The sequence below is a fragment of the Camelus ferus genome, chromosome 6 (assembly GCF_009834535.1).
Source record: "Camelus ferus isolate YT-003-E chromosome 6, BCGSAC_Cfer_1.0, whole genome shotgun sequence".
Taxonomy (NCBI): Eukaryota; Metazoa; Chordata; class Mammalia; order Artiodactyla; family Camelidae; genus Camelus; species Camelus ferus.
Genome location: NC_045701.1, coordinates 67,743,899 through 67,757,865, shown reverse-complemented (window position 1 = coordinate 67,757,865; position 13,967 = coordinate 67,743,899). Strand labels below are relative to the sequence as shown.

Below are 13,967 nucleotides of genomic sequence, written 5' to 3'. Positions count from 1 at the left end.
ACTCATGAAAATCTTACGTCACACTGCTTAAAAAACCCAGTAGACAGTACATTTTCAGAAAGCATGGCAAAAAAAAAAAAAAAAAAAATTAAACCAATGGAAGCTCTCTGCTCACCCTTCTGATGGAAAAACTTCCTGTAGTAGTAGGCGCCAAGATCCACGTGTTCCACAACGTGTCTTTTCACTCTATCCGGATGCAACACCAAGCTCTCCTTGGGCGCTTCAAGCACGGCCACGCCTGCATTTGTGCAATGGGAGCTCAGCGCGGACTCAAAGGAGGCACTTTCACATCCACTAAAGGAGCCAGAACTTGACTTGCACAGGCTGATCTTCCTTTCCCCTTCTCCACCTATCTCATTCCGAAAATACGGACAGCTCATTACAAGCTCGTTGCTTTTATCGTCTCCCTGGTCCATGCTGAGGCTCCCTTTGGAATTCAGGTCCTCCGTGCTGCCCATCGGGGAGCTGAAACTGGCCGAGTGGGACAGAGGCCCCGACACTAAGGACGCCACGGCAGCAGCTGAAGCCCCCGTGGTGGTGTTCCTCCTCTTAATTACATTGTGCCTGTTCATAATGGCCTCGTTCAAGTCAAATAATATACTCTGGACATCGTAGTGGGCAAAGCACTTTGGACACGTCCAGGGCCTGACGGAGTCTTCCGACCGGTTATCCTCCAGATCCGACGACTTCCCAAGTTCTTCACCTTTGGCATTGCGTAATTTACGAAAAATGGACGAGTCTCCGGTTTCAGACTTGGAACGTCGCTTGAGTGGTTTTTCCCTTTCCTTAAAGAGCCTGAGGTTCTCTCTCTGGGAGATGGGCCCGTCTATAACATCCAAGGAGAAACCAGAACCCTTGCCCCCGCCAGCGATGAGAAAGTCGCTGAGCTTGGTGGGAGTGGGACCTCGATCAGACTTGTCATCTTTGTAGCCCTTTAACAAGTCAAAGAAGCTTTCTCCGGACGTTCCCTGCTTATCGATTGAAGATGTGCTACCGTATTCCCTGTGCAGTGATGGCCCAGACTTGTATGTGGGCGAGATACATTCATCAAAGCTATCCACGTCAAGTTCACTTATGGTGATGTCGCTGTTGCTCCGCTGCCGGATCCTGCGCAGAGCTTTCCTGGGGGAGCTGGGATAGGCTTCAGGCATGAGAAATCTGGAGTCCATGTTCTCCGACGGCCGCGTCTTGTTTTTCAGTGTGTTCTGTATGCTTTTTAACATGGCTGAGTCACTGGAATTGAGGCTTACAGAACTTCCCTGACTCACAGGACTGCTTTTGGAGGACATGCTCTCAAGGCAACTTGAGGTTTCTATTTCCTGGCTTGAACGGCTAGATTCTTTGACATTTTCCTTTCTTGGGGGCCAATCTGCAATCCGTGCCCTAACCCCCATCTTTGGGACTCCGGGGGTCGAGGTTATATGGTGAGGACCTTCGCTCCGGGGGGGCCCCACGGGAGCCATGACCGAGGACCCTAAGCTGCCATTCTGGGACCTGAAGCGGCGCATGTAGAAGTCGTCTGTGTGGACTTTGGGGGTGCCATCCGTGCCTACCACCGACGCCCTATCAGTGGCAACCGGCCTCTCTGTCTGCGACCGTTTCAAGCTGGTCATGATGTAAAAGCAATCAGGCTTAAATCCCTGCAGAAAGGACCATCATACCTAAGTCTGAAATGTGCACTTCCCTTTTGGAGAATGGCTTCCAGAAAACACAGCAGTTGCATGAGATCTTAATCTTTTTCATTTACAAGGTTAAACGATGCCTTATTTTCCAATCTCTGAAAATCCTGATCTTCAAAACATGATAATCCACTATAGTTCCTTTGCTTCACTTTGACAGACGGCTCTCTTTCAGAAAAAACTGAATGGAACTTGTATCACTGGGGCTCTGTGATTGCCATAATCCCATGCTGTCTCTAAAAAGAGAAGGACAATTGGAATTAGCATTTGATTAACTACATCTAAAAATAAACATGCAATTGCCAAAACCAGGCACATGAAAATAAAAGCCTCACTAATGGTCTGTGGCTCACAGTTCACAACCCATATTTTTAGTATGCAGGTTAGAGAGAAAGGAAGAAAGTGAATCATTGAATACTACTCAACATTTAAATTATATATATATATATACACACACATATTTAAAAGACTATTAATATTTCAGCTTAATTGAACTGCTTCATATCACTGAGAGGAGGGTGAGGGATCTCATTCCAGGGCCGCAGGGCTCCCCGCCCAAGTACAGACCAAGTGCAGACTCCAATGACCTCTAATAATGTAGAATATCACGAACCACTGTGCTGATCAGAAGTTCAAGACATAACCAACAGAGTTCAATAATTAGAGCAACGTCCAGTTTTTTACCAAGGCTAAAAACTGAAAAATTATGTTATTAAGTATGTTGCAACACTCACTTTTTAACCTCTTCTGAGTTTCAAAATCCAAACATGTCTCTCATTTCTTTACAAAGGCTTACCAGATTTGGCAAGGACAAACACAATAGAGAAAAAATAAACAGGGTTTTCCCGGAGCCATTCCACCCATCAGCTCGCTTCTGTATTTTCCTCTACTTTATTACTTACCCCGAAGAGCAGTATTTCAGAATGCATCCAGCATCCTTCACCACTTCTTCCCAAGCTCTCTTTAGTTTCATCTACTCTTAAAGCTAGAAGCCTAATTTCACTAATTAGCAAAATGCCTGCATTTCCTTACGCACTGCAACCCACCCCCACCCTTTGGTGCTAATTTCCAAAGACAGCAGAAACCAAAGGCTGCTGTAAACAGACCTCTCCATATTCCCCAACAGATGACAGAGGACGGCTAACATCCTTCCAGGTGACGGGCGAAGAAAACCAACTTCCTCATGAACACGTCAGTCAGGAGGCAAGAAGCACAAATCTTGAGCATAAAATTCTGCGTGGTTGCGCGCATCCTGAAAATCAAGGCAGAGGACCCTTTTCCAAGGCTCCACAAATTACACAAGAGGTGGCCTTTCAATCCCTGCCAAATGCATGTTTGGAAAGATGCTGCTGAACCAGCACTGCGCTGCCGGGGCCGCATTGTCTACAAATCACGGCTGACACCCCGGCCGACCCGCGCTCGCTGCGCTCCGCTCCCCGGCAACAAGCACTTACTTTCACGATAATTAAGCATCTCGCGAGTCGGCTTCCTGCCTCCCAGGCAGCCGCTTTAATTTCTCCTGCGGTACGCAGCATCATTTTAGAAGGCTCGCTGCTATTTAAAGGCTGGAACATTTAGGGGTGTTTCAAAAACTGCACGCTGCCTGCGAAATGCAGGGCCAGCCGAGCTCCAGCTGGGCTCGCGAGGGCTGGTCTGCGCAGCCGGGCACAGACACACCGATTGCTTCCCTCTCGCTCCTCTTCATCATCTTATGTGAAGGGGATGATGGTTTTGCACTGGTACCTAATTAAACCTGGCTTTTGAACTTTCTAGATCCTTCCACCTTCAGACTGCTAGGACTTCCTTCACATTTGGGAACTGGCTATGCTCCACTTGAACTGTAAGCCCTCAAGTGGAATCAGGTGCCAACTGTTGCATCTGAAGGCAGTTCATGTGGCCACAGCCAAGGTTCAAGAATTGCTCCTCATAAAATGGAAGGAAAACCGAGCAGCTGAACCAAAATGCAAAGTAAACACCAGCCCATCTCAAAAATGCAAAAAAAAAAAAAAAAAAAAAAATCTTTTGACAACCCCAAACCACAATTTATAAGCCATTTTGTAACTAGGGAAAAAGAAGCTATTTATTTAAATGAAATATCTATCAAAGAAAGAAGACACTAACATATAAAAAATAAGTCTAAAAAGAGTCTTACGAAAATCAGATGCTTTCAGCATTTCTCACAAGCACACAAAAATCCAAATAAATCACCTACCATTCCCAGAACTGACATTCTCTAAAAGGCCAGTGCACCCATCCCACCAGGGTAAAAACTCATTCTTGCTACATTTCATTTCCTTAGACTACAGCTCACTGCAGGGCTGTCTTCTTTAGGATATGTGAAGTTATGTCCATTGTAGGAGGAGACTGAAGGCCAGCACTAAAACACAGTAAATAAAACCGACTTGGAAATGCGCACTCTTGGCCGTCACTACCACAGTACCATCTCATATGCTTCCCGTGTTTTTTAATGGGGTTTTAAAAGTCTTAGAATTATACATGTATAATTATTTTTCTTCATCATTTAAAAGAAATACCAAGACTCCTATTACATCTTGATTATAATAACAACTCAATGTTTTAATTTCAAAACATAGATGAGCACACAGAGGAGACAGTGCCCACAGTTTAATGACCTGTAAACACTGAGGAGGTTCAAGACTAACAACAAAGTTATATAACATGCACCCCCCCCGCCACGTCATGAGGATCTTTTTTCCTTTTCTCTCTTTTCCCTTTCTCTTTCCCTCTCCTTATCTACAGTATCAAAACCCTTTAGGTGCAATATGGACTTCGGATATGGACAGGCATCTACAGAAATATACAAGCCTTGCATTTATTCAGGTACTAGATGAAAATAAAGATGTCATCCACATGTGTAATATGACAACAGATCAGTAACACCTAAAACCTATTCCTTAGGATTGATGGAAACAGCAAACATATGTTGACAATTATTTGACATTAGCAATTCTCTTAATTATCAGCCAACCTGCCTCAGCATCATTAAAAACGGTAAAAAAAGAAAAAAAAAAAGCAGCAGAATTCAACAGAAGAGCAGTACTTATTTATAGCACGTCACCTCCATCTGTGGAAAGAGTAAACTACTTGAGACATGTCCTTGTTGTACATTTAACTTTACAGCCCTGAGTACTTCCTGAGTCTACTACGGCAGATCCATTTAGCCAGAATACCAATTCCCCCGATTTAGTTCAGGGAGCTCCTGGGAACTCTACCAGAAAAACAGAAGATGTGTTGAAACTCTACTAGTTGAAAGTCTTTCCATCACTCACGGTCTGTCACCACATAGCCTATCACCTTTCTCTGTTAACACCATGCTTCCTGGAGAAGTGCTTCCTCGTCTCCTCTAAATCATCCCCAGGCTTTCTGCATTCTCTTCTGAGCAGCAATCACACACTCGGTGCTCAGGATATCTGGGGAAACAGTCCCTACCTCCAAGGGAAGTTACAGGTGTAGAAACAGTCCCTGTCATTCTGGCTCATTGAGATATCAACACTCTTGACCCATCCCTGCTTCCTGAAACTATGTCTTCTCCAGATCTCCATGACAAACATGATCTTCTTCAATTTCCAGGGGGTCACTCCTCAGGATCACTGGTGGGTTCCATTTAAAAGCCAGTGATTCAAGGGTGGTACCCATGGCTTACTCCTCTTACCACTCTTCACAATTTTGGAAGGGACTATTTAAAGGGGCATTAGGATGCATCTGAGCACTGAGTGCACTAGGATGAGATAGCAGGCATGGGGACACTGGAGTAAAAGTATTACTCAGGGAAGCAGGGTGTTGACTTGGTTGGGTCATCGTTGCCTGTGCAACTGAATGAAGACAGAATAATGAAATTACTTGGGGAGAGATCTGCATGGTGATGTCACAGGTACCTGCAGCTTTAAATATCATCTCTATGCAGTTACCTCCAAATCTCCTCTCAGGACCCTCTCCCCTAAACTCCAGAAAAACACATGCCAGTGCTCATTTGATATCTTCCTTAATCATCTATTTTCAACAATGTATTAACTAACAAGCAGAAAAAAATGGAAAAACAATTTTTTTCCAAGAAATAAATAAGGTGATTAGGAAATGAGAACAATAAATAATTGAAGGAACCAAACAGAAGGAACAACATGGGAAACTTTGTGCCAAGGGCATAAAAAAATGGTTTACGGTTACACAAGAAGATGTGGGAAGGGAAGAAAACAAAACAAAACAATACCAGCAGCTTACAGTTCCTGCCCTAAAATCACCGACAACACGGTATGGTACACTCACTAAAAAGATGTAGCATTCCTCATCAAACACTTACATATTCCAAAATGGGATGTTGTTAGATTCCTTAACTGGTATAGCCGCAAATACAGGAGCAACTCTCCACGTTTCCAGGCATCAGAAGGAATTTTGATGATGCATAACTACACAAAGGGTCCGACATTCCCGAGATACACAATATGAGTACTTATGAAAGTGTCAATGTTAAATAGTTTATGAAGTTGTATACACAGATTTAAAATGCCCATAAATATTCTTGCTGAAGAATGTAAGAGGAACCTTTACTTTAAAACAGAAATACCATTTCACAGTGCTTGGACATTAGATTAGCTAAGATAACCAAACAAGGGCAACAATTTTCTTTACATCCCCTGGGCTTCCCTGAATTTCACTCACATTACATACAAGTGACATCGCAGATAGAAGGGACGTCTCTCTCTTTCAAGACAGCCTTGAAATGCACACAAGCATCTCTGTGCGATGTCCTGGATAATTTAAGCTTTATGAATCAGCACATAACTTTTTAGACTGGAATTTCCCCCTTCTTTCATTTCCGTTCTGTCCCTTGAACAAAAAGCAGGAAGGATTGGGAAGAGAGGAATTGATAAATCTAGTTCCTGCTCTCCAAATGTTCACTATCTAAAAAAGAGCACTGATGAAGACAAAGTAGATTCAAATAACTTGCCCTGAAATTACCAAAGTGCATAGTGAAGTTACGGGGTTGGTAGAGAGCATGCTGAACATTTATGAGGTACTTGGTTCAATTCCCAGTACCTCCATTTGAAAAAGGAAAAAAAAAATCAAAACACAGATAACAGGATAAAGTTACATTTGAGTTCAGAGATAAGAAAGCAATTTAATTTATCACGTGCTTGTTTGGACAAAGTAAGGACCTATAGAGAGAGTAACATTTGCCTCTGACAGACCCAGCAAACTGAAAAAGTTCAGTGAAGAAAGTAACATTTCAAAGGTCTAGTCAGCCTTGAAGATACTTTGTATAGCTGCGGATGAAGTACCGAGCTGGATGGCAGAAGACAGTGATAAAATTTAAAAGGTATGGAGTAAGTTCCATGGTGGAATTACTGACAGGCAGAGAAATGATTCAACAGCTGGCAAAATAAAGGAGAATAGAAATAAATGTGAACATTGATCTTATATTTAAATATGACAAAATTTACACAATAAGCAATTCATACAAAGCCAAAAAGCTACTAGGTCTGAGGACCTTAAAGTAGGGAAGTAAAAGGTAAAAAGTAGGGTAAAATGTAATAAATAGAAAGGTAGTAGTGAACCAGATTATTAGAGGAAAAATACTGTCTGAGGTGCGGTAAAGGAACTCTTTCAAGGAAAACAAATCGGAGCTCACCCCACTAATCAGGGACCCAGGATATCCATGCCTGGCACCCAGGATATCAAGAGAGCAGACAGATCCATGAAGCCAGTGAGGGTTTTAAAAATAGTAATTGTACGTTAATATTCATTTAAAAGCCATTAAAAATATATTCATCTCACCTCCTCACATGAACAGAACAAAATCACAACTAACTGCTAAACAACCACCAATTAAAAAATAAAAGGTTATTCATCAATCCTATAAACAGTGATCTACTACCGAACAGCTGATTACCAAATAGGATCTGGGGAAAGGGGCTGTGAGAAAATGGATTTCTGGCAGACAACCAATAAATGTCTGCTGTGCAGGGGAAAAGGCTTGTCAACTTTCCCCAAGTTATGGTTCAAATTCTTCAAGGTATTAATTCATAACAAAAGGTTTAATAATTAAGGCAGGGACACCCTGTACGTCACCTCCGTTAGGACATGATAATACATATGACTATATGAAGGCTCCATGAAATCTGCAGTTAAAAAAAACACTAACTATTAAACTAAGATATTTCTTAACTGATTTGACTATGGACTAACTTTTTTTTAAGAAAAAGAACGTTTTTATACTGCACATCCTATTGAATGTAGCTGGGGACAAACAGGCCCAGTTTTAGAAGAATTCAGGATATAAACAAAATTGTATATACATTATAAATTTAGCTAAGTTTTTTAAAAAGTGATGTATAAATAAGAAAGCTAAAGGAAATTCACCAAAAGATTTAGAATGCTTCTCTTTAGTTAGATTTTGAATAATTTTTTTTCTTTTTGGCATTTGCCTGTATTATTTGTTTTCTAAAATAAGCGTGTATAACTTTTATAATCAGAAGAAAAAACTTAGGAGAAAAAAAAAGAAACTCATCATTCTGTTACTAAAAAAAATAAAACAGGACCTGGGAATGTGTAGTATGATGAACACACCTCTGAATACTAATTATTAAATACTGCACTATGTTAAACCCCCAACCACTCATCTCACCAAAGAAGTCAAAATTCAACAGATGTCAGGTCCCTCCAATAAGATGATCTTGTGCTAAATCCCGATTAAAATGAATCAAAGAGGGTGACATAAAGTATAGAGGACTAAAGATTACAAGATTAGCAGTATTTACAGCATTTGAATAATTACTCCATATAGATGATTAACATAACTTCTTTTTATTTACTTTTCTTGCAAATCACTGCAAATTGCAAATCGTTTATTTGTATTTAATACTGTTTTCTTTATATTTAATATTGACATAAAAGCCGACAGTCTCCATGTCACCCTTTCACCAGGTTGCAGTGACCTAGGCAATCAGGTGACAAGGCCTGAACGAAGCACAGACTAAGTCGTTGTTCCTGGTGGCCCTTTCCTGGAACACACCTACTTTCCCATATAGGTGTGCATCTCACCCTTTGTCCTCACAACCCTCCTTCTGCAGAGATTCAAGCTCAGTCTCAAGGATGTCACCATGTGGGCTGCAGATGGACAGTCTGGAGAGCATTTTTGAAGTGCCAGAGAGGTACTGATGGCTGAGGAACTGAAGTTGTATATTTAACCCAGAAAAGATTAATCTAGTAGTAGTGACTTTCTCTGAGGGCAGGAAGGAAAGAGATGGTCCAAACTGTATTAACTCAGATTTAAACTAGGTAAGCCACGAAAATTACCTTTGATCCACACACAATGAACCTCAGCTGAGAACCCACTTCACTAAGACAGCTTGGGCTGCCAACGTGGGCTCCCCGAGCACTGTTCAGTGCTCTGTGCTAAGCTAGCTACTATCAAAGGAGGAGACAAAGAAGGAACATTTCCACCCTCAAGTGCCTATAATCACGCTGGAAGACGACAAGTGTAGGAAACCAGAGTTCAGTAAGAGAGACTGTCACTACCGGCTGTGTCAAGGACGGCATGGTTTTCTCATTTGAATATTTATATTCCAGAAAGAATTTAAGAAAAGGCACTGGAAAAGCATGTTTAACTTTAGCACAGGAAGACTAGAAAGTCACATCGGTAAGAACAATGGGTGAATGTAAAGGTCCTTCTACGTGCAACTCAATATCCTCAACATTATTAATCATGATTAATATCACCAGTAACCATATTTCACATAGCAATTTAAAAATACTGCCCAAGGAACAAGAGCTTAAAAGGGAAAAAGTAAAACATAAAACCACTCCACACTGCCTGAGCGTTTCCTTAAATACAGACTTGCAGATGGTTTGTCTGTTTCATTGAACGCTTACTTCTGAGGATAAACTCCCTCCCCACGTGGCTCAGAGAGATCAGGACTGCCATCCCTTGTACTCCCTGACCGGTGTGCACCCCTCGGTCCTCACAGGCCCCCGGGGGGTGAGCTGTCAGAGAGGTAGGCAGACTGCGTCTGACCAAGTGCTCACCGCATGGCGGGCTCTCTCTGGGGACAACACTGTGCTGGCAGTTAGAGGATTTACAGCAGAAAAACTACTTTGAAAATACATTATAAGAGAAAAAAGGCTTCCATTTTCCAAGTACCCCTTCTGAAGCCCAACCCTGAGAAGGATCTTTATATCCGGCTGAAATACACCCAGTGGGGAAAAATATTGGTAATTAACTTCCTTAACAGGTTACCGTGGTCACATCACTTGTGTTTCGTGAACTTCTGGGGGCCCCTCATTGGCAACCCTGCTACTGTCTGACATAAGCCTGGAGTTCAGAACTAAGCTTCACCACCCCCAAATGGCTTCCTTCTTCCAGTAATAGTAAGAAACAGGTCTGCCCTCCACAAATTGGGAGTCTTTTCAGAAAGCGCCACCAGACCATGGAACTGAATTGAGGGTGGCCCTCTCTGACCTGACATGCAGAATTTAAAATGGTGAGTCATTAGAAAAATTACCTTGTCTGAACTCTTCATTTTCCACAGGGGGTGTCTCAGGGCCAGAAACGGTAAGTCCACCAAGGTTAAACAGGAGCAGAGCCCACACGTGAAGCTGGATTTCCTCGTTCTCTGAGTCCTACCCTGTCTGCTACACCAGACTGTCCCTCCAGAACACGCTTTTCCAACAATCTGCTGCCACCAGCTGTACCTCCAGTTTGAGCATCCATATGGACCACTAACTGCCTCATCTGCTCCCCACATCAACCTGCAGGCAGGTATCAGCCCCCGCCGTCTGCATACGAAGACCCTGATGCTCAGAAGAGGCTGGGTTACTGTTGGCTCTGATCCCTGAGCCACGTTCCTGGCACCAGACCATCCACCCTCCCTAAAATGCCCTCCTCTACTACTTTCTGAAAGTCTGCAATTAACTCTACACGTGGTTGGGCCTTTTCTCTTCAATTAGATTCTTAGGTTCCTGAGGACAGCGATCCATCCAATCCTTATCCCCAGAGCACCCAGGATCCTTGGAGTGGAATCATTTCCAACAAAAGCCACACAGCCCCAGCAAAGATGAACTAGACATTCACTGATAAATTAACAGAATTTATATTGTACTCTAAAACGTAATTATGGTTATCTCATAAGTATCAGTGTTGAGGGAGTCATGGGGAAAAAAGTCCACGTGGCTGAAACTTAATAAAGATTGCAGCTTCATCTTTCTCTCTTAAGGAGGCTTCACAACAGAAGTGAATGAAAAATAATGCAGTTTGATGTGCCTCCCTTCAATCCACTCATCATCAAAGGGCATGAAAAACAGCTACAAAAATGAGCAAATCTCATAAAACAGCAACACGAAGTGAACCAGTACCGGACAGGGCACCAACACAGTGCAGTAACAACAGAGTCAGCTGTTAAAAACCCTCGCAAAGTAAGTGAACACATTTCCAGGAAAACAGCAGGAGGGGTGCTTAATACAGCACAGGTGAGAGAGGCAACAGAAACCAGAAATTAAAAATGACTGCCATCAAACTAAGGATGGTCACATTCACCCTCAAATAATTCCTCTCTCATACAAAAGCCTCCCCTTTGTGGCCCCCTTTTTCAAAGTTGTTTTTCAATAAATGAATGATAGGCTTCTTGTTTTTTTTTTTTTAAATAGTGCTAATAAGTGAAAAATAACGTCTTTCCTTCAAGACATCCCAACCTCAACCCCAACGTAGCCACTCCTGGTAGTTTATGCATTCTTCCAGACTCTGTGTGTGGGCTGGGCACACACACAATAAGACAGGCGTTGATTAAGAACAGGGAGAGGAAGGATGCGGCACAGGGAATGACTGACATCGGAGGAGACCTGCTCCAGGACCTACTACAGAAAGAACGGCAGAGGGTGGATGATGAAGAGTGGAAAGAATCTATTTATGTTCAGGAGAGGCAGGGACCGCCCCTTGCCAAGCTGACATGAAGTACTTGATGCAACACTTCACAGCTAACACATTTTGAATCTTTTATATACATATCCTGGTTTCTGAAAATAGGAGCCCTATACAAATGTTTCTGGCAACTTATCAACAAAAATCAACACAAGAGCAGATGAAGTAACTTTAATTCAGTGCCCACCACAATCCTCCAAGTTTTTCTTTTACTAAGTAAGTTTTTTTAATTATGTAAAAATTAGTAAATTAGTCATGTTTACTAATTGCACAAATATACATACACACTGTATATAACCTTCAAATAAATTTTAACCTTCAAACTTAAAAAGCCCTGATGTATAAATGAGATTTTACTCACATATCTATTAACTCGATCACTTAAAACATTCCTTTACAAACTAGAAAAAAAAATTAAGTAAAATGCAAACTGATCCAGTGTTCAAAGATAAAAGCTTGTGGCAGGAAGTCTTCTTGTGTTTCTCGGTCACTCTTTCCATCTTTGTGGCAAAGTGAAATAAATCTCCTAACTGGAAATGGTAAGTCTGATGTTAAAATGTAAGTCCTGTGTGTTTGCTTTATTACTTGTTTTCAAATTTGATCACTCTGTCTGCTCAGTACTGAGTGTTCACAAAGTGCACGCCCACAAACACAACACAACACTCTCTTGCTTAAAACCTCACAATAGCTTCTCTCTGCTCTCAAGGCAAAAGAAGAACTTCCTGGGTGCATGACGGATCTTCCTGGTTAACAGCACAGCCTCACTACGCCCTTGAACCTTCAGCTCCAGTGAAAGGGAATGGGAATCAGCTGCAAGTACTCGAGTGCCGCCTGGAGCCTTCAGGAGAAACCAAGCTGCAACTCCTGCTGAAACACAACCTCCCCATCCCTCTGTCTCCTGTTTAACTCTTCCTCCTCCTTCAAGGCTGCATTTTGGGTATCTTGCAGGAAGTCGTCCACACCCCACCCCATCCCTTGCCATGCTACTGTTTTTTGGTTTTTTTTTAACAGCATCACTTGAGAGGACTGTGGGTAAATTATGGTGATTCAAAACCAAGGTAGGGATTCCCCACTTTCAAGAAAGTGTGATTTCACTCTGCATTACTACCTTCTAACACCAGCTCAGCTGGTAATAAAGAGCAAGGGAATGCCAGTTTGAAGTCTTTTGAAAAAAATAACTGATTTTGAAGTTTTTTTTTGACACAACTGGAGTTTAAACAGGTTTAAAAAAAAAAAAGAACGTGTTGGAGTAAAATAAATTCTTTCAAGAGAACACAAGCACAAGAAAAAGACTAACTAGTATTATAAAAAAAAAAAACCATGGGTATAATAAGCAACAAAAGACGTACAAATCAGAACAGCACTGCATCATCTTATACCTACTAGGAAAAACTCTAGGAATGTCAGTCCTCCATGTTAGTGGCGTTACAGTTAAAACAGACATCCTTATGTTGCTGGAAGCAATGGAAATTGGCAGAACCATTCCAGGGGGAAAAAAAAAGGAGAGTAAACCAGAAAAGATTCACATCGTTGGGCTCTGTGGTCTCTCTTTCAACCTCTGCAAATGGATGGCTGTCCAGCAGCAGAAGGGTTTCTCCGCCTCACACTCACACCAGCTCTCTATTCCTTCAGCAAACCCTGGGAGCTCTGTGGGATTTCCCATTCCTGTGGAAATCCAGTCTTTTCTTAAAGGCCCCAGCACTCCCCAAGACATCCTTGGTCCCCAGAGGACCATCATACAGAAGATCTTTATTTTTCTAGGTTTCCTGATGCACCACCCACTAAGCCACAAGAGCTACGGGCCAGGGACTGCACCCGATTTACCTGTATGATACTTACCCTGAGTGGAGGCTGAATGATAAATGTCACCCACACTGAACAGGAAAACAAGTGGTCCAACAAACACTGAGAAGTGATTTTACCATCTGTTGGAAGGTAAACCGGTGGTACAAAGATACTGACGACTATGCTATTTATTTAGATGTTCACTTATGTTTTTATCCAAGTAATGCATACACCAGTTAAAGGCGAACAGTACTACAGTCATATAAGAAAAAAACCAAAACCAAAAACAAACAGGAGTGCTTTACTTTTCCACTCCCAGGAGCAACCACTTTCAATTCACAGCACTGCTTCCTCCAGGCTTTCATGCTCCTAAATCACATGTTTAGGTGCTATTTCTTGATTTATTAACCTTAGATATTCTCTTTTGAAGTTCTGTTTTGGAAGATGAGAAATAAGCGTGCTTCCAGTAAGTTTCTCGCCCTTCCCGTGCCCTATTATTCTACATTAAGTATGTATGTATAGATGCATGCATGTATTTGTGTGTGTGCATCATACTTACATCACATATATAC

At 42.0% G+C, this 13,967-nt stretch overlaps 1 protein-coding gene across 1 annotated transcript in view; it reads right to left on the bottom strand.

The window, feature by feature from the left end:
* Window positions 1-13,967, bottom strand: part of SIPA1L1 (signal induced proliferation associated 1 like 1) — a 340,124-nt gene that overhangs the window by 132,447 nt on the left and 193,710 nt on the right. The window contains 1 exon segment of the mRNA XM_032482300.1: window positions 116-1,915. Coding sequence (XP_032338191.1) covers window positions 116-1,613 — 1,498 coding nt within the window. The 5' untranslated portion in view covers window positions 1,614-1,915.